Below are 16,725 nucleotides of genomic sequence, written 5' to 3'. Positions count from 1 at the left end.
TGGGGTGTGGGCTGGGGTTGAGGGTGTGAGTTTGGTGGGGGTTTAGGGAGCGGGGGGGGGCCTGTCCTGGCTCTGCCTGCAAAAAGCATGGCTGGGCCTGTGGGTGCTCCTCTGCCTCGTCTGGAAGGAGAAAAAAATATGGAACGCTTCACGAATTTGCGTGTCATCCTTGCGCAGGGGCCATGCTAATCTTCTCTGTATCGTTCCAATTTTAGTATATGTGCTGCCGAAGCGAGCACGAATGTCTCTTCCCCCGCAGCGATATTTATAGCTCCCAAAGGGCTTAATTCTCACAATAGGGTGATTTCATTTATTTCGTCACTAAATACGTTAAGATAATACTTTAGTTCTTTATATCATTTTAAATGATTGTTTTACTTTGGTTTCGCCCAAATCTTCCAAATTCGCTGGCTATGTATCCTCCCGAGGCGCTGATGGTTTCTGGGTAGGCTTTTATGCAAATTATCGGCTGTCCCGCCCCTCTCTCCCCCCATCCACGAGGGGGCCTCTGTCCTGGGCTGTCCGAGGCAGTGCCTGAGCGCCCCGCCCGGCGCAGCTGTGGCGGGCTCTGCGCAGGCGCTCTTCAGGGCAGCCCGACGGGGTGGGGCGAGGCGGCCGGGGTCCTTCCGGCGCGGCGGGAGGCGGTGCGGGGCCGCGGCCGGTGAGTGGGGCCGCTCCCGCCCCCCCGGGGCAATTCCCCCCGCCCCCTCCGGGGGCAGCAGCCGCCCCGGAGGCGGGTGCCCCTCCCTCAGCCCCGGCGGGAAATTCCTTCTCCCTCAGCCCGCTATGAGGGGGCAGTTCCCCCTCCCTCACCCCCCCAGAGGGGCTGGGTGTCCCCCCGGGGGGGTAGCTCCCCTCCCCGCCCTGTGTGAGGGCCGGGTGCCCTCCCTTGTCCCCCTTGGGGGCAATTCCCCATCCCTCGGGGGGGGCAGTTCCCCCCCAGCAGCCAATTCCCCCCTAGCCCCTATCGAGGGGGCTGATACCCTTTTTCTCCCCACCCACCTGCTTGGGGGGGGCGGCCTGGCCCCGCGAGTGAGGAGCTATTGGGGCGGGGCAGATTTCGCTGGGGGAGCCGGTTTACCTGGGCCTGTGTTTGTGACCCGTGGAACTGGCTGTTTTTTGCATCTAGAAGGTGCCTTTTTCCTTTCCGTAGGCACCAAAAGCTGCCTGTCTGCGTCACGTGGGCCAGCAGGACCCCGGGGGTTACCGGAGGCGCAATGGATTTGGCGTATGTCTGCGAGTGGGAGAAAAGGCCGAAAAGCAACCACTGCCCTTCCATCCCCTTGGTGTGTGCTTGGTCCTGCAGGAACCTGATTGCTTTCACCACAGACCTCAAAAATGAGGAGGAAAAAGGTACAGTGTGCTTGAAGGGTCGCTCGATAACGTCTTGTGGAAACTCACAACGCGTTTATGAACGCCCTCCTATTGGGAACCAGTGGACCCAGTGGCTCCTGCTCTATTCCTATCTTAAAATCTTTCACCTGTAGTAAGCAGCACAGGAAACTTACCTTCTCTCTTTTTCTTATGTTCCTCACATTTAGTGGGGTTTTTATTTACTAGTGAGTGGTTCTCAGACTCTGATGAACTAGGGCAAGTTCTGTGCTGGTACCTGTTACGTCACCTGAGCTGCCAAGCACAGCTGCTGTCCTTCCCATAACCGTTTGATAGAAAATAGTGGCTTCCACTGCATCAGCTCAGAGTCCATGGGTTGAGAAACACCTGCTGAGGAATTAGTAATGAGGGACAGTGACTAATTTCTCTTTTCACACAGATCTCACCCACATGGTCCACATCATTGACACGGAGCACCCATGGGATGTCTATTCTGTTAACTCTGGTCATGCTGAAATCATCACTTGTTTGGAGTGGGATCAGTCAGGTAAGCTTGTGTCCTTCCTCGCTATCCTTTTGTCCCACCCTTTCTCCATGCGCACACAGCTCATAAGATGGTGTGTGATAGCTTATAGAGAGGGAGTTTGTGGGTCTTTCTCTTTTGACTGCATATGCCATTAGGAGTTGTGCTGTGCCCATCATTTCATAGCCATGAATTGTTTGGCTCCAGTAGATCTGCACTGGGATGTTTTGATTTCTTGGTTCCTAATGATTTTTTTTTTGCTGTACCCACTGGTTCTTACGAGACTGTTTTATTGTAGGCTCCAGGCTCCTCTCGGCAGATGCAGACGGACACATTAAGTGCTGGAGCATGACTGAACACTTGGCCAACAGCTGGGAGAACACTGTGGGCAGTATGGTGGAAGGAGACCCTGTTGTGGCCCTATCCTGGCTGCACAACGGTGTGAAGCTGGCTCTGCACGTGGAAAAGGTTTGTCCCAGCTCTGCGTGGGGATCCAGTGAGGGAGGCTGGCTCAGGTCATTAGCAAAGAACTTGGGAAACCTTTGTTTATGACTTTGCTCTGCCGTGGCTTTTCTCCATGACCTTGGGCAGGTCAAGCCGGAGAGTTTTTTAAGTCAGTAAAGGAAAATCAGATTCCTAGTTCCTGAGTTTCAAAAGGAATTCAATGCCTTCTTTCTCTTGGTGCTTTAAATATGTCTTTCTTAGTCTGTCCGCCTCAATTTCCTTGGCTGTAAAATGGAGATAAAAAGCATTTCTTTGCTTAGTAGCAATATTGGAGAAGAAATGTGTTCAAGGTCATGAGGTTTGATTCAGGGATTTGGCAATGGGAGCCATATGCATACATAGATAAGCTGCTTGTTTAGAAACATGTCTAATTCTATCAGACTCACAAAACGGGAAGTCTGCCAAGTAGAAGCTACCTACTTACATTTTTTTTAATGTTTACTTTTGCAATGTTCCAATGAGAGAAATGTTTCCCTCTCTTTAGTCCTGGGGAACCTGAGGCACAGAAACTGAAGAGGTTGTGCAATGGGTTGGTGTCAGAGCTGGAACTGGCCGCAGAAGGGAGAGGGGCATTGGCTCTTTCAGGTTCAGCCTGCACGTATGCGGTAGGAGCTCTCTGAGAGCTTTGCTCAGGGGTTGGTATGTTCCTGCTGCTGCCTGTAAAACCAGAACTGCTCTGACCCAGGGAGAAAGGGACTTCTGCGAGATCACGGCACCAAGTTGGATGTATGAACTCGATGCCCTGATTTCAGTCTCTGTTCAGCTCTCCAGACCATGCTGCAGTTGTAGGTGCATTGCATATATCAGATACAAATGTCCTTGTGTTGTTTATCTTCTTTCACAGTCTGGAGCATCAAACTTTGGTGAGAAGTTTTCCAGGGTCAAATTCTCTCCATCCCTGACTCTGTTTGGCGGGAAGCCCATGGAGGGCTGGATTGCTGTGACCATCAGCGGTCTGGTGACGGTCTCTCTCCTCAAGCCCAATGGGCAGGTCCTGACATCCACGGAGAGCCTGTGCCGTCTCCGTTGTCGTGTTGCCTTGGCAGACGTCGCCTTCACTGGCGGTGGGAACATCGTGGTGGCCACGTCAGATGGCAGCAGCACCTCCCCTGTCCAGTTCTACAAAGTCTGCGTCAGCGTGGTGAATGAGAAGTGCAAAATAGACACTGAAATCCTGCCATCCCTCTTCATGCGCTGCACCACAGACCCTGCCCGCAAAGACAAATATCCAGCAATCACTCACCTGAAATTCCTTGCTCGGGACATGTCAGAGCAGGTGAGCGTCTGCTGTTAAGCAAATAGGATTTTAAAAAAATAGCAAAGGAAATAGCTGTTTGCTCCACCTTTGGCTTCCGCACCCAGCTCTGGAGATAAACAGATCGTGTCCTGCGATGTCCTTTGCATCCCTGGTTCCAGAGGGGTGAGACCATTTGTGATTTGAAGGCGTACAGGCTGTGATACCCCATTTCGGAGTTCTGCCTCTGCTTTCTGTCTCACTGGAATTAGGGGCTTCATCATTACCATTATGTATTGCAGACACAATCCTCTGCTTTTCACTGATGGAGTATAAACTAATCAGGAGAGAGATTCAAAACAGAGTGGGAAAAACACTACTGGATACTGCCTTTTCCTTTTTTAAATTTTGTGCAGACAGTTACAGTACAGGTTTCTCTTTTGAAGGTCTTGCTTTGTGCTTCCAACCAAAACAGCAGCATTGTGGAGTGCTGGTCTCTCCGGAAAGAGGGCTTGCCAGTCAATAACATATTTCAGCAAATATCTCCTGTGGGTGAGTTTCAGCACCTGATACTCTTGAAAATAAGAGCATGGTCTAAGTGAAAATGCAAGACAGGTTCTTAAATTCATCATCGCATGTATGGAATTATTCACAATCCCATATTTATCTGTTCTCAGTCTCATGCTCTTTTTCACCTATTTGTCTGCATCTTAGGCAACAAATTGCTGGTCTCAAGGAAATGGTTGTATTGTTACTTTCACTCAATAAAAGACATTTCCTGTGTGATGCTCTGCAACCACTTTTCCAGCTGAGAACAGAGCGATCTGAGTCTTCTAAAGAAAAAGCATTTGTGCAGCAAGCAAATAGTTTAATCGAGCTGTCCAGCATGCACATCTGTTCCACCTGATGTCAGAGATAACAAAATCAAATCTATGTGCTTTACTCCAGTGAAATGTACAGGATTATTATACATAAGAATTTGTTAATCAGTATCAGCAGAGTCTTCCATCAAAGCAGATTTAGTAGAAGAAGTCATTGTTTGTGCAGTTAATGGGGTTAGAAAAAATGAGGGCTATTGCCTGGTAGAATGAATGTATAGCCCATGTTTGATTTGTAAGCCTACTTATATAGGGAGTGTGGGTAGAAATCAGGGGGTGGGAAGGGTGGTGTTTTCTGATCCTTTTGGGAAAAGACATCTCAGTTATTTTGTTTTTTTCCTCCAAAGTTGGAGACAAACAACCCATGATACTGAAATGGCGAATTCTTTCTGCCACCAATGATTTGGATCGTGTTTCAGCTGTGGCTCTGCCGAAGTTGCCAATCTCACTGACAAATACTGATCTGAAAGTAGCCAATGACACCAAATTCTTCCCTGGATTGGGTGAGGAGTCTATTGTCTTTCTCCTAAATATGTAGCTTCTGCCTGAAACTTTGCCTTCTCCATTTCCTAAGCTGTAGCTGAAGTAAGGGTTCGGAACAAACCATGTGAAATACTAATACGAAAGCTTTCGGAGACGTAGTAGCCTCCTATTCTCCCATTTCATTTGCATAGAAGGAGCTGTACCTCTATGGAATGCTGGTATGGCCTATAGGTACAAGCATGCCTGAGAGCCCAGAGCCTTTTGGGTGCTCTGCAAGGTAGCCACATGAGTTTTCAGTGGCTGTTTCTCTGGTCGAGGACTGAGTTATGCCAGGAGTTGCTTCCTCAGCTTCCCCTGTCTTCTGTCCCCAGGTCTGGCTTTGGCTTTTCACGACGGCAGTGTCCACATTGTTCATCGCCTGTCCTTGCAAATGATGGCCGTGTTCTATGGCTCTTCCTCCCAGCGCCCGGTGGACGAGCAGACCATCAAAAGGCAGCGAACTGCTGGTCCACTGGTTCATTTCAAAGCCATGCAGCTCTCGTGGACGTCTCTGGCCTTGGCTGGCATCGATAGTCATGGGAAGGTATCGTGCTTTGTTTTGTGGGGTGTGTGGTAGTTGTCATCCCTGGCGCGCTCTCGTTCTCTCTCTAAGTAGTGAGGGATCATTCAGAAACTTTCTGGGAATGTTAAATCCAGCTGTATGATCCCGTGTTAAATGAGAAGGGATGTATCCTGTTATTGTGGGGAAGTGTATCTTCAGGTCAGCAATGAGCTGCGATTGGCCCTGTATTGTACAGTAGCTTTTGTGGAGTGGTTTCAAACCAGTTCCCGTAGCCTGTTCTTGATGTGGGGTTTGTTTTGGCCTCCTCCCTTCAGCTGAGTATGCTCCGTATATCCCCCTCCATGGGCCACGTGCTGGACATGAACATGTCCCTCCGACACTTGCTGTTCCTGTTGGAGTACTGCATGGTGACCGGCTATGACTGGTGGGACATCCTGCTCCACGTCCAACCCAATATGGTCCAGAACCTGGTGGAGAAGCTGCATGAGGAGTATATGCGCCAGAATGCGGCCCTGCAGCAGGTGAGTGGGAGTGAAGTTCCCTAGCTCATTGCAGAGGGGCCTCAGAGGTTGGGAGGAGGGAGCAGGAACTGCTAGAGCTCAAGAGACGGAACTGCTAGGCAATTCTGCCTCTCTGAATATTCTGCTTGAGCACTGATTTAGGTGTGAAGAACATCTGTTTAAGCAGTGTTCACTTTCAGGAACACTAATGGGACTGTACTTGTTGGAAACTTCTGGTGAGATGGTAAAGCCTGTTGCTGGCAGAATTCTCTCGGTGTTCTGGGAACTGTAGCACTGTTTGTACATGCACAGAGCAGTATTCAGTATTCTTGTCAACCATGTAGCAAGAGCGAAGAGTACAGAAGAGAAGCATCTTGCTTTAATAAGCACCTTCTAATTCTACCTTTACCTCTGTATCTTTCCTGGTGTCTCTCTGTCAATCAGGTCCTGTCCACACGAATTGTTGCCATGAAGGCATCTCTTTGCAAGCTGTCCTCCAGCACGATAGCTCGTGTGTGTGACTACCATGCAAAGCTGTTCCTGATCGCCATCAGCTGCACCTTGAAATCACTGCTACGCCCGCACTTCCTGAACACGCCAGACAAGAGTCCTGGGGACCGACTCACTGAGATCTGCTCCAAGATCACAGATATAGGTAGTGATTGCTCGTAACATCTGGCACTGTGTTCGGAGTGTTTTGAATCAGATCGTGCCCCCTTTAGGTTAGGTGTAAAGTGTTACAGGCTCATAGTAACTCCCTGAGTTTGAACAAAGGGAAGGTGAACTCTCTTTCCATCGTGGGGGCAGGGAGTGAAATTTGGATCCATCTTTTCCCTGAGCAGGAGATGTCTTGCTTCTGTTTCAGACATTGACAAAGTGATGATTAACTTGAAGACGGAAGAGTTTGTCCTGGAGATGACCACGCTGCAGTCCCTGCAGCAGCTCATCCAGTGGGTGGGAGATTTTGTGCTCTATCTGCTGGCCAGCCTTCCTAACCAGGTGAGAGCCTGCGCTCCCGAGAACTGTCAGGGAGGAGCAAAAAAATCTTTGTGCATTTGTTTGAGTGGCTTTAGCCATGTCGTGCACAACTCTGGTGTTGCTGTCAAGCAACTTGAGAAAAGAATGTAAGAAGCAGCTGAACTGTAAAACGATCCTTCCCATGCGTGTCCGGCTTCTGGTAGTCAGTGATGCAGGGACTGGAAGCTGCATTCAGACCATTGGGCTTAATAGCTACCTGACTTGTTTAAACCCTTTATGAACCTTTTAACCTCCACAGCATCCTCTGGCAGTGAGCTGCACAGATTGTGTACTGCTTGAAAAAAGCTCTCCTTGGGTTCGGGTACATCTCATAAGTTATCTGGAAAGGGAAGAGTGGTTCAGGCAGGCTGTGTGTAAGTCCCAGTCGCAGCTGTTCTTTCCCCTCTGCAGGGCTCCCCTGTGCGTCCGGGACACAGCTTTCTGCGAGACGGAGCATCCTTGGGCATGTTCAGAGAGCTTATGGTGGTGATCCGTATTTGGGGACTGCTGAAGCCAAGCTGCCTCCCTGTCTACACAGCAACCTCTGACACCCAGGACAGCATGTCCCTCCTCTTCAGGCTTCTAACCAAGCTCTGGCTGTGCTGTAAGGGCTTACCGGTTTCCTTGAACAAAAGGATCCTTCCTTAATGTGGATTGTGCATGAAAGGAATAATTGGGGGGAGTAACTTTTGAGTGGGTCTGTAGCATTTAGAAAGGGCAAGTACAACTGCCAGGTTTATTGTTTTCTGTGCTGTGTTGGCGGATGGAGGAGGAAACTGCACGCAGCAGCTTCTCTCAATCTTTAAATGAGAGATGTTAGAGCTGGTGCTCTCTCTGCTTGATTTTTCCATGCAGGTCGTGAGGAAAATCACATGACAGAGCCAGATGATACCCTGATAGATGAATGTTGCCTCCTGCCCAGCCAGTTGCTCATTCCCAATATCGATTGGTTGCCCATCAACGATGGCATTATCAGCAAGCTGCAGAACAAACAGCTCGTCCGGCTGCAGTTTGGAAAAGCTCCTGGGCTTGTTGGTCACACTGTCTCTTCCCAGTTCGATGCCTTTGTAAGGTACAGAGAGGGTATCGGGACACCTGGGATCTCTTTCCAGCTCCGAGAGATCATCGGGTTTGGGATGCCTGCATTCTTTGGCTTGTCTATTTGCATACGCGACCTGAGAGAATTTTGTTCTCTGTACTTGACAAAACAAAAAATGCTAGCTTGTATTTAGATTAATTTCACAATGTCCTTAAATTCCATGACACTTTACACACTGTGTGTAAAAAGTGTGGGTCATACTACTGAAATGCAGCCGCTGGTACAGACCGTTGCAGGTACTTTAGACAGAACTGCAACGCTTGGTTTCAGCAGGAAACCAGGAAAATGCTCTGCGTCGGGTTGAAACTGTAAGAGAGCGTCGACAGTCTGGGATTTACCTGGACCTGGTTTTGTGAGCCCTTTCTGGGAATTCTTATAGTACTAGCAAAAGGGGTTGCAGGAGTGCAGAACAGTGGAACTCCAAGGCTTTGGTTCCAGCCTTTTCTGGGGGCAAGGAGGGAGTGATTCTCCGTGAGTGATTCACTCTGGCGTCAGTGCAATAGATTTACTCTCCGGGCTTCTGTCTGGGTTTTGATGGATGGAATCTCAGGTATTTTTTGGAAAAAGGTGTCCTGGAAACAGCTTATAGAAATGGCATTCTAGAAAAGTTACCATTCTTCTTCCTACCCAGGGCGCCTGGACAGCCCAAGATTGATCACCTGAGACGGCTTCACTTAGGAGCATATCCAACAGAAGAGTGCAAGTCGTGTACCAGGTAAACAATGCAAACATATAATCCCTTCAGTGCAGGGAAAGTCTCGGCAGAAACTCAAACTGTTCTTTTTGTCATTTAAAAGCTCTTTCAGTCTCTGTTTACCACCCTAACATAGCTCAATAACATTTCTTGTTAACTATGTCTGCAGGAGGAAATGCTTCTTTTATAAGGCTTTTAGTTTATGGCACTATGTATTGCACTGGAGGAGAGCAGTTGTGGTTATGTTTAAGGCTCCTCTAATCTGGATGACCAAGATTCTTAAAAGGCTTCTGGAAGAGCAGCATCCCTGACTCAAGATAGCTGCTGCTATCGTTGCAGCATGGCCGTTGTATTAAAAATCTTGTTACTTTGTCCTGCAAAGTAACCCCAGCTCTGTGAGAATTAGCTAGATTCTTCATTGTCAGTGATTGAACTACATTGCATCTAGGGGCTGAATTTTGCATCATGGAATAAATATGATACTGCTTTAACAGAAAAATATGAGAGCAGTCTGGTTACATAGGTAAATGGAGAACAGAATTTGGTCTGTAGAAATCTTTATTGGTAATGAGAGATCCCCAGCTTGATTTGCTGGTCTGGTGTTTAAAAAAAATAGCTACCTGTGTTCTTGGAGAGGAGGTGGTAAGAGGAAATAAACACAGAATCTACAGCGCCGTGTTGGAGTCATTTTTCAAACTAGATTTGCAGTTTAGGTCCTTTTGTGTTGTCCTCTTCATCCACCCTTCACAGAGGAGTCTGGATTTTGAAGTGATGGTGCAGGGAGCAAACATCTATCTAATCATATGATTGAATTAGCTTTAATTATTGGTTTTAATAGAAAGTCTCTGTAGTAGATCATTTTTACAAGATGAGTGTCTGTTGTTTTATGTATAAATAGCAGCTGGGGGCTATTGTCTTCAAGACAGCCTTCTGTTCTGAGATAACCTCTCTTCATTTATGATAATTGCTCACATGGTCTCAGCTGCTTTTTAGTGCTTGCAAACATCACCTGCAAAGGGCAAAAGCTATTTTTCTCCTCTGATTCCTTGCTCTCTCTGTGATCCATACAGGAGCCCCAGCAGTGTTCGCTTTTTTCCTAGGCTTCTCTATTTCCTATGCCTGACTGAACCCTTTTGTGTGTGTGTTTCTTTTCAGGTGTGGTTGCGTTACCATGCTGAAATCGCCAAACAAAATCACTGCAGTGAAGCAGTGGGAGCAGCGCTGGATCAAAAACTGCCTGTGCGGGGGCTTGTGGAGGAGGATGCCCCTCAGCTATTCGTGAGAATGCCTTTTGTGGGGCAAAAAGGGAACAACGGGCGCCAAGTGGAAGAGCTGCTCGGAGCTGCCTTCTTTGGAGGCGTTTGGGACAAAAGAACGGCAGCGCTTTTCCTGCGCTCTCTGCAAGCGTCATCCTGATGCTGCCTGTGAGACAGTGCCAAGCAGTTGACTAGCGGAGCTGCTATGTTTTCCTTGCATTGATTTTGCTTCTGCTTCACCCCTTTGTGCCATAAAAAAGGAGGGGGGGGGGAGAATATTTGTACAGGGAAGAGCTAGAAAGGAATCGGAGGTGTCTCTGTCATTATTGAAGGCAAAGTCAAGGGCCCGAGAGGTGAAAAACCTGCTGCCTCTGTGTCTCTGGGCTGAGCATGCGGAATGGCTGCACCTGGGAGTAGGTCCTTGCATGGTTAGAGAGCAGTAGATGGCTGATAGCTGAGGGTGAACAGACAAAATCTCCCGTGAAAGGGGAACAAATACATAGTACTTTATGTTCATCCTTTGCTACCAGGCTGCTTGGGAAATGTGGGATGGGCTGGTTTATCCCTGTTTCCCTATACTTCTCCATCCTTACGAGTGAACTTGCTCTCCTGACAGGAGACTTCACCAGCATGGTGTATCTATGTTCAAATGAACGGAACAATTTCCTCCCATTCTGGAAGAACAGGAGCATGAGCCTCCTGCCCTGGAACAAACCCATCCATTTCCCTGTCTCTCGCTGAACCAGCAGCTACTTTGTAAATAAAGGTTCCCTTAATTTTGTACAGAATGTTCAGAATGTTTGGTTTGTTCTCAGAAAAGCTTCAGAAGTCTTTCTCATATGACTTTGGTTGTACAGGAAGGCCCCATTAGTTTCATCTCTTTTCAAAATCAAACCAAGAAATCTGTGCCCTTTGACAAAGCACAGCGAAGATGCTTCGAGCTGATCTGCGGTTTGGCCAAATACCTACCCAGCCAAGTAACTTCCAGATCTCCCCAGAGACCATTTAAAGGAAAGAACAAGCCAATTTTTATATATACTTCTTCCATCTGGGAATGAGTTTTCATTTATCAGTGAAAAATTGCAGTGATGTCAAAGAGCTTGTGTCTCTCAATTCCTCCATTTAGTGCTTTGCTGTGTGGTGCAGGTCTCTGTGTTGCCATTCTATGGGTAATTAAGAAAAAGGAAATGGCTAATTGGGAAACTGGAACTCCTTGTTAAAACTCTTACCCCTTTAAGTAAAACTAGTCAATCTGGCTCCTCGTTAATCTTCTTTCAGAGAGAAGGTTTGGGGGTTATTTACTGTTTGATTGCTGCTACTCATGATTTCCCCACTCTGCTCGCTGTCCTGCTGCGACGGAGCCCTGCGGTTGGGAGCAGCTCCCGAGGTCTCACCCAGCTCTGGTGCTGGCTGTTCTCCATGAGGCTGCGTGCACAGAGCAAGGAACAGAAGGTGGGTTTTTAAAGTCCTTGGTGATACCATACTTGTTTTCTCCTTTCTATCTAAAACAAGGGCCTTCTGATTGTACCCGTTCCTGTAAACAAGTGGTCTAAACAGAACAGTCCTTCTGTCCTCTGTCCATCGTCTCTCCTTAGCAGACTCTCCCTGGCTCCCAGCGTGGGGCTGCTAGAAGGGGTCTCGCAATGACCTGTTGCGATACTGCTGTACCTCCCAAACCGGAGGGGATGTGGCCGTGCTCTGCTCCCTTTGGGCCTTTGCCCTGGCAGTCCTCGCCTCGGTCCTGCTCACCTCTGAATAATCGGCTGATAATTGTGCGGATCGTTTGTTTCTTCCCCAAATTGCTGCACTTAGCGCAGAACAGGCTCTGCCTCACTCTCGCCTCCTGCCAGGGGGTGGTGGCAGCAGCATTTCAGCAGCAAAGTGGTGACCTGGCTACAGGCGGGAGGTTCCTGCCCTCCGTGTCCTGACACTGCTGCTGAACGGGAACCGGGCTGCTTCCCCTGCTTCACCGTTCTGCGTGTTGCAGGCGGGACGTTGGAGATTGCTCCCGAGAAACCGGGCTGTGCACTAGTGCTGGGGATGTGTGTGAGCCTCTTGGGCAAGAACCAGGGTCATGCCAAGGTCTGATCGGAAAAGCTGCTCCTGGGGCTGGAGCCCGTTTCTGGCCGGCAGGGCTGTGAACGGAGCACCGAGGGCTCCACCGTGCGCCAGCCAGCCAGCGCGTCGGGGCAGCTCGGTGCCCGCAGCCGGGGACGAAGCTTGCAGCCGCTGGGCTGCTCGCAGGCGGGAGGGCGGAGAGCCTGCCCCGAGCAGGGCTGCGCCCCGGCCCCCGTGCTGCAGGCCCCCTCCCCGCCGGGCTGTCCAGCTGCGGGGGGAGGCGGGTGCCGGGGCGGCCCCTTCCCCGAGGCTATTGAGGACTGTTGGGACGGGGCACGAGGCAAAGCCCCTCTCCGGCTGCAGGAGGGGTTTCCCTCATCCGGCAGCTGAGGCGGGAAGGCCAACGAGGACCGGGCACCGCACCGCGCTCCTGGGAGGAGGAGGCAGCTGAGGTGGGATGGCCAACAAGCAACAGGGACCGGGCACCGTGCTCCTGGGAGGAGGAGGCTCTGCGAGGCTCCAGCCTGGAGAGCGGAGCGGTGGGATCTCCCTCCCTCCCTCCCTCCCTCCCTCCCTCCCTCCCCAGGGCCCGTGCAGGGACCTTCTCCCGGTGCTCCGCAGCCGCTTGGAGCTGCTGCTCGGGGCTGTTGGGGCCAGAGCAAAGGGCTGATGGTGGAGTGGCAATGAGCGCCGGCCGGGGAGAGCGGGCAGAGCCTGCCCTGCTCCCGTGAGCCACAAAAGCACCTCTGCGAGGAGCCGCAACCAGCGGCAGCAAAGAAATCCTCCGTCCGGGAGGCTGGAGCCCCTCGCTGCATTGGCAGCAGTGGAGAGTTGCACTTATTTGCTTCCGTACAAGGCTGATTGATGCCCCTCAGGGAGAGGAAAAGGTTTCTCTTTAGAAACTGTTGTTTGTGCTTCGGGCTGTCTTTGAGTTTCCCCTCTACTTGGTGCCCAAGGGAGGACCCGCATCCTCTGCTGGTGTCCGTCCCTGTCCTGGGCTCGGGGGCCGCGCCGCGCGGTGCTCCCCCCTCGGCTTAGCAGCGGCCGGGGGGGCCTCACGGGATGTCCCTGCGCTCCCCCAGCTGCAGGCACCCACTGGCACCGGTGGGGAGGGCGAAGGGGGTGCAGGACAGGCCCGGGGGGGGGGGCATGGGGCTGGATGGGCTCCATGCACTCTCCTGGGGGGCCGCTCTGCAGGAGCCGGCGGGATCAAACCCCTTCCACCCCTGCTCCTGGGGGCCCTGGGTTGGGGGGCCACCCTCACCCCGACGTTTTTGCAGGTGCCGGGGGTGCGGGCAGACCCTGGCCATGCCCAGGGTGGCTGGGAGCGTCCCCTGTGCCCCGTGCGGCCACCGACCGCACCCGCAAAGGCTGCGCGCCGGGATGGGGCAGCGCGAGCGGGGCGCTGGGCTCCAGCCCCTGAGCGCTCCCGGGCTTCGGCCAGGGCTGAGGGCCTGCGTGAGCCCTGGGTTGGGGACGGCCGCGGGGGGTGGCCTGGACCTGCTCCGCCGGCGGGAGGGATGCGCAGCCGGCGCTGCGGGAGGAAGGTGTCACGTCCCCGCGCCGTCCCCGCGCCCCGCTCGGCCCTGGCCCCGCAGCAGCTCCGCATGCAGGAATCGTCGTCGCTTTATTGCAGAGGCGCAGCCAGCGTTAGGTGCACATTCAGCAAAGCCTGCGGCTCGCGCCCGCGCGGGGGCCGGCTCCCCACCGCCCCGGCCCCGCTCCATCCCGGTGCTTCGCGGCCGGGGCCAGGCTCCCCGCGCCCCGGCTCGTCCCTCGCCCCCTCCGGGCCCAGCCCTGCGCGGGGGCTGGGGACGGCGGGATGCGGGGGGCGAGCGGCGCGGGCGGCTCAGTGCGCGTCTCCCTGCCCGGCCACGGAGGCCATGACGCCGTCGATCCAGGCGGCGTACGGGGCGATGCGGGTGTAGATGCCGGGTTTCTTGTAGTTGCCGCAGACCCGGGAGCCGGCTGTGACCACCGCCTCGGCCACCCCGTTGCAGACCAGGGGGCCGCCGGAGTCTCCCTGCGGGACCAGTGCGGCCGGGTCAGCCCCCTCCCTGCTCCCAAATTCCCGCGGAGCAGCCCCGGCTCCCGGCCAGGAGCTCCCGGGGCCCCAGCACCCTCCTGCCCGCAGCCGCCCCCTCCCACCCCCTCCCCGAGGGGCCGCGGGGCCGGGAGCGGGGCGGGCGGCGGTACCTTGCAGGTGTCCTTCTTGCGGGAGTCGGTGCACATCATGTTGCGGGTGATGGTGTGGTCGTGGCGCGTGCGGTGGTTGCAGTCGTCGCGGCTCAGCACCGGCCGCTCCACCTGGTAGAGCTTGTCGGGCCGGCGCCCGCTGTGGCTGACGGTGCCCCAGCCGGCCACCTCGCACACCGTGTCGGCCGCCACGTCCCGGTCCTCCCGCTGGAACCGCAGCACCTGCACGTGCTCGTTCAGCTCCGCTTTCTCCTCCAGCTGCCGGGAAGCAAACGGGGAGCGGGGTCAGCGGGGCCGGGAAGGGGCCGGCGCCGGCACCGGGATGGCGCCGGGCTTGTCCGTGCTCAAGGCTTTGCTTTGCCCCCGCAGCCCCCGGGACGCTTCCAGGAGCCGCCAGGGCCACGGGGAGGAGGGAGATGCCCAGAGTCGGCCCGGAGCTCGGGCAGCGGGGACGGTGCGGCGGGATGGGGAGGGCAGAGGGTCCCGCGGGACGGAGGAGGCTTCGCGGGTGGCCAGCGGGGACGGGTGCCCAGTGCCCACCTGGAGCAGCAGGAGATCGTCCTTGTTGTTGTGGATGTTGCTGCCAGGGTGGGGGATCTGGGCGCGCACCCGGTACAGGCGCTTGTGGGGCTCCGGCTCCGTGAGCGAGTGGGCGCCCAGCAGCACCTGGAAGAGCTTCCCGTCCCTGCAAGAGAGGCGGCGGCGTGGGGCTCGGTGGAGCCGGGGGGCCCCGCAGCAGAGGTGCCCGGGGGGTCCCGAGCCCCGCGGGGGCCGGAGCAGAGCCCCGGGGTTTGGGCTGGGGCGGGCGGCCCCCCCGTCCGCCGGCACTCACGTCTCCTCGGTGCAGTGGGCGGCACTCAGCACCCACTGCTCGGCGATGAGGAAGCCGCCGCAGACGTGCTCCCCGTCCAGCTGCAGCGAGGCCATGTGCGGGCGCAGGTGGGGCTCGGCCACGTGGCCCCCCAGGATCCGGCCCTGGGGCTGAGCTGCGGCGGGCGGAGAGGCCGCGTTAGCGGGGCCACGTCACCCCCCACTCCGGGCCACCTCGGGCTGCACCGCGTTTCGGGGCGCACGGCACTGCTGCCGGGATGCCGGGGCCGGGGAGGGCTGCATCCCCGCTGCCGGACCTCGCTGCTCGTCCGCTGCCCCCCGGGCTCGCCGCGCTCCCGCCGCCTCAGTTTCCCCTGCTGCGAAACGGGCTCTGCAGCCCTCCCCGGCCCAGCGTGGGCCACGGCGTGACTGAGCCCCTCTCCCGCGGCCCCCCCGGAGCCCGTCACCCCCCGGGGCGCCGCAGTCCCCGCTCGGCCGCGTCGCCGGCCCCCGGGCCGCATCCTGCGCAGCGGCGCTGGGCACACTCACCCCTGGCCGCGGCACCCAGCAGCAGCAGCAGCGCGAGGGCGGGAGCGGGAGCAGGAGCAGGAGAGGGGCGCGGGGCCATGGCCGCGGCGGGAGCCCGGTGGTGCTGCCTCCGGCCGGGAGCGGGGCGTCGCGGGCGGATGCTCCTCGGCCGGGCCGCGGCCCGGGATTGCTTTTATGTCCTGCCGTGGGGGGTGGGTGGGAAGGGAAAATTTGGGGGGAGAAAGGGGGGTTTCCGCAGTGTGGGCTGGGCAGGAAGAAAAATATCAAGTGTTTTTAAGTGCTCGGCTTATAAAACAGGTCAAGAGGTCCCGGCACAAACAAATCTGGGAGGAAACAGCCTTTCCCAGCAGCCGGCTCTGGCACCCGCAGCAGGGGATTTTTCGCACTATTGTTTTCAGATGTGAAACTGGATCAGGCTCCTCGCGCGTGAACGCTGCCTGCGGCTGCATCGGCGGCGCCTGGACCCGCTCGCCGGGGAAGGCCTTTCCCGGAGGGCAGCGCGGGCCGCGGAGCCGCTGGGGCCAGAGCCGGAGCCGGAGCCCCCGCGCTGGCCCTGGTGCCGTGACCTGCCTTGGTGCCGGAGCGGTGCCGGGGCCCTCACCACGCGGGGCACGGCGGTGGCCGTGGCGGCGGTGGCGGTGGCCGTGGTGGCGGTGGCGGTGGCCATGGCGGTGGTGGCGGCGGTGCCCCTCTGCCTTTCTCCCCGGTGCCACTAAGCGGAGCCACCGCCTCGGCTCCCGGCGCGTCCCCGGGCTCCGGAGGAGCCGCTGGAGGCCGTGGCCTGACGTCCCAGCGCCTGCGGGGACAAGACACCCCCCCCCCCCCCCCCCCCCCCCCCCAGGCCGCGTTAACAAACCCCGCAAGGGCTGCAGAGCGCGCGGCTGGGGAGGCAGAGCGGGGCGTGCGGCTCGGGGCAGCGCGGCCTCCCCATGCTGCAGCCAGGTTTTGCCCCCGTGCAGCGCTGCCGTGCCGGCGCCTGCCCTCTGCCCCGGCAGCCCGTTCCCGCAGATCCATTCCCGCAGCCCCGGTC

The 16,725-nt window shown here is 55.4% G+C and overlaps 2 protein-coding genes and 1 non-coding gene across 3 annotated transcripts; 1 reads left to right on the top strand and 2 right to left on the bottom strand.

Moving 5' to 3' along the window:
* Positions 1-132: 132 nt before the first annotated feature.
* Positions 133-239, bottom strand: LOC112988111 (U6 spliceosomal RNA). Its single transcript, XR_003260451.1, has one exon. It is a non-coding gene; the product is annotated as a U6 spliceosomal RNA (small nuclear RNA).
* A 360-nt stretch (positions 240-599) lies between these two features.
* On the top strand, positions 600-11,641 carry MED16 (mediator complex subunit 16). The gene is made up of 15 exons (XM_026108283.2): positions 600-661; positions 1,154-1,353; positions 1,772-1,879; positions 2,154-2,323; positions 3,204-3,635; positions 4,040-4,145; positions 4,819-4,974; positions 5,326-5,537; positions 5,831-6,037; positions 6,461-6,671; positions 6,882-7,015; positions 7,445-7,637; positions 7,889-8,105; positions 8,764-8,847; positions 9,982-11,641. Exons 2-15 carry the CDS (start codon positions 1,218-1,220, stop codon positions 10,106-10,108), a joined length of 2,493 nt encoding a protein of 830 aa, XP_025964068.1. The 5' UTR covers positions 600-661; positions 1,154-1,217; the 3' UTR covers positions 10,109-11,641.
* A 2,107-nt stretch (positions 11,642-13,748) lies between these two features.
* On the bottom strand, positions 13,749-15,853 carry LOC112988069 (complement factor D). Its single transcript, XM_026108288.2, has 5 exons — positions 15,696-15,853; positions 15,169-15,322; positions 14,877-15,021; positions 14,337-14,594; positions 13,749-14,163 (listed from the first exon to the last, which is right to left on the bottom strand). Exons 1-5 carry the CDS (start codon positions 15,772-15,774, stop codon positions 13,990-13,992), a joined length of 810 nt encoding a protein of 269 aa, XP_025964073.1. The 5' UTR covers positions 15,775-15,853; the 3' UTR covers positions 13,749-13,989.
* Positions 15,854-16,725: the final 872 nt, after the last annotated feature.

Source organism: Dromaius novaehollandiae, chromosome 25 (assembly GCF_036370855.1).
Source record: "Dromaius novaehollandiae isolate bDroNov1 chromosome 25, bDroNov1.hap1, whole genome shotgun sequence".
Taxonomy (NCBI): domain Eukaryota; kingdom Metazoa; phylum Chordata; class Aves; order Casuariiformes; family Dromaiidae; genus Dromaius; species Dromaius novaehollandiae.
Note: the sequence above shows the minus strand (reverse complement) of the source record. Positions and strands in the feature narration are given on the sequence as shown.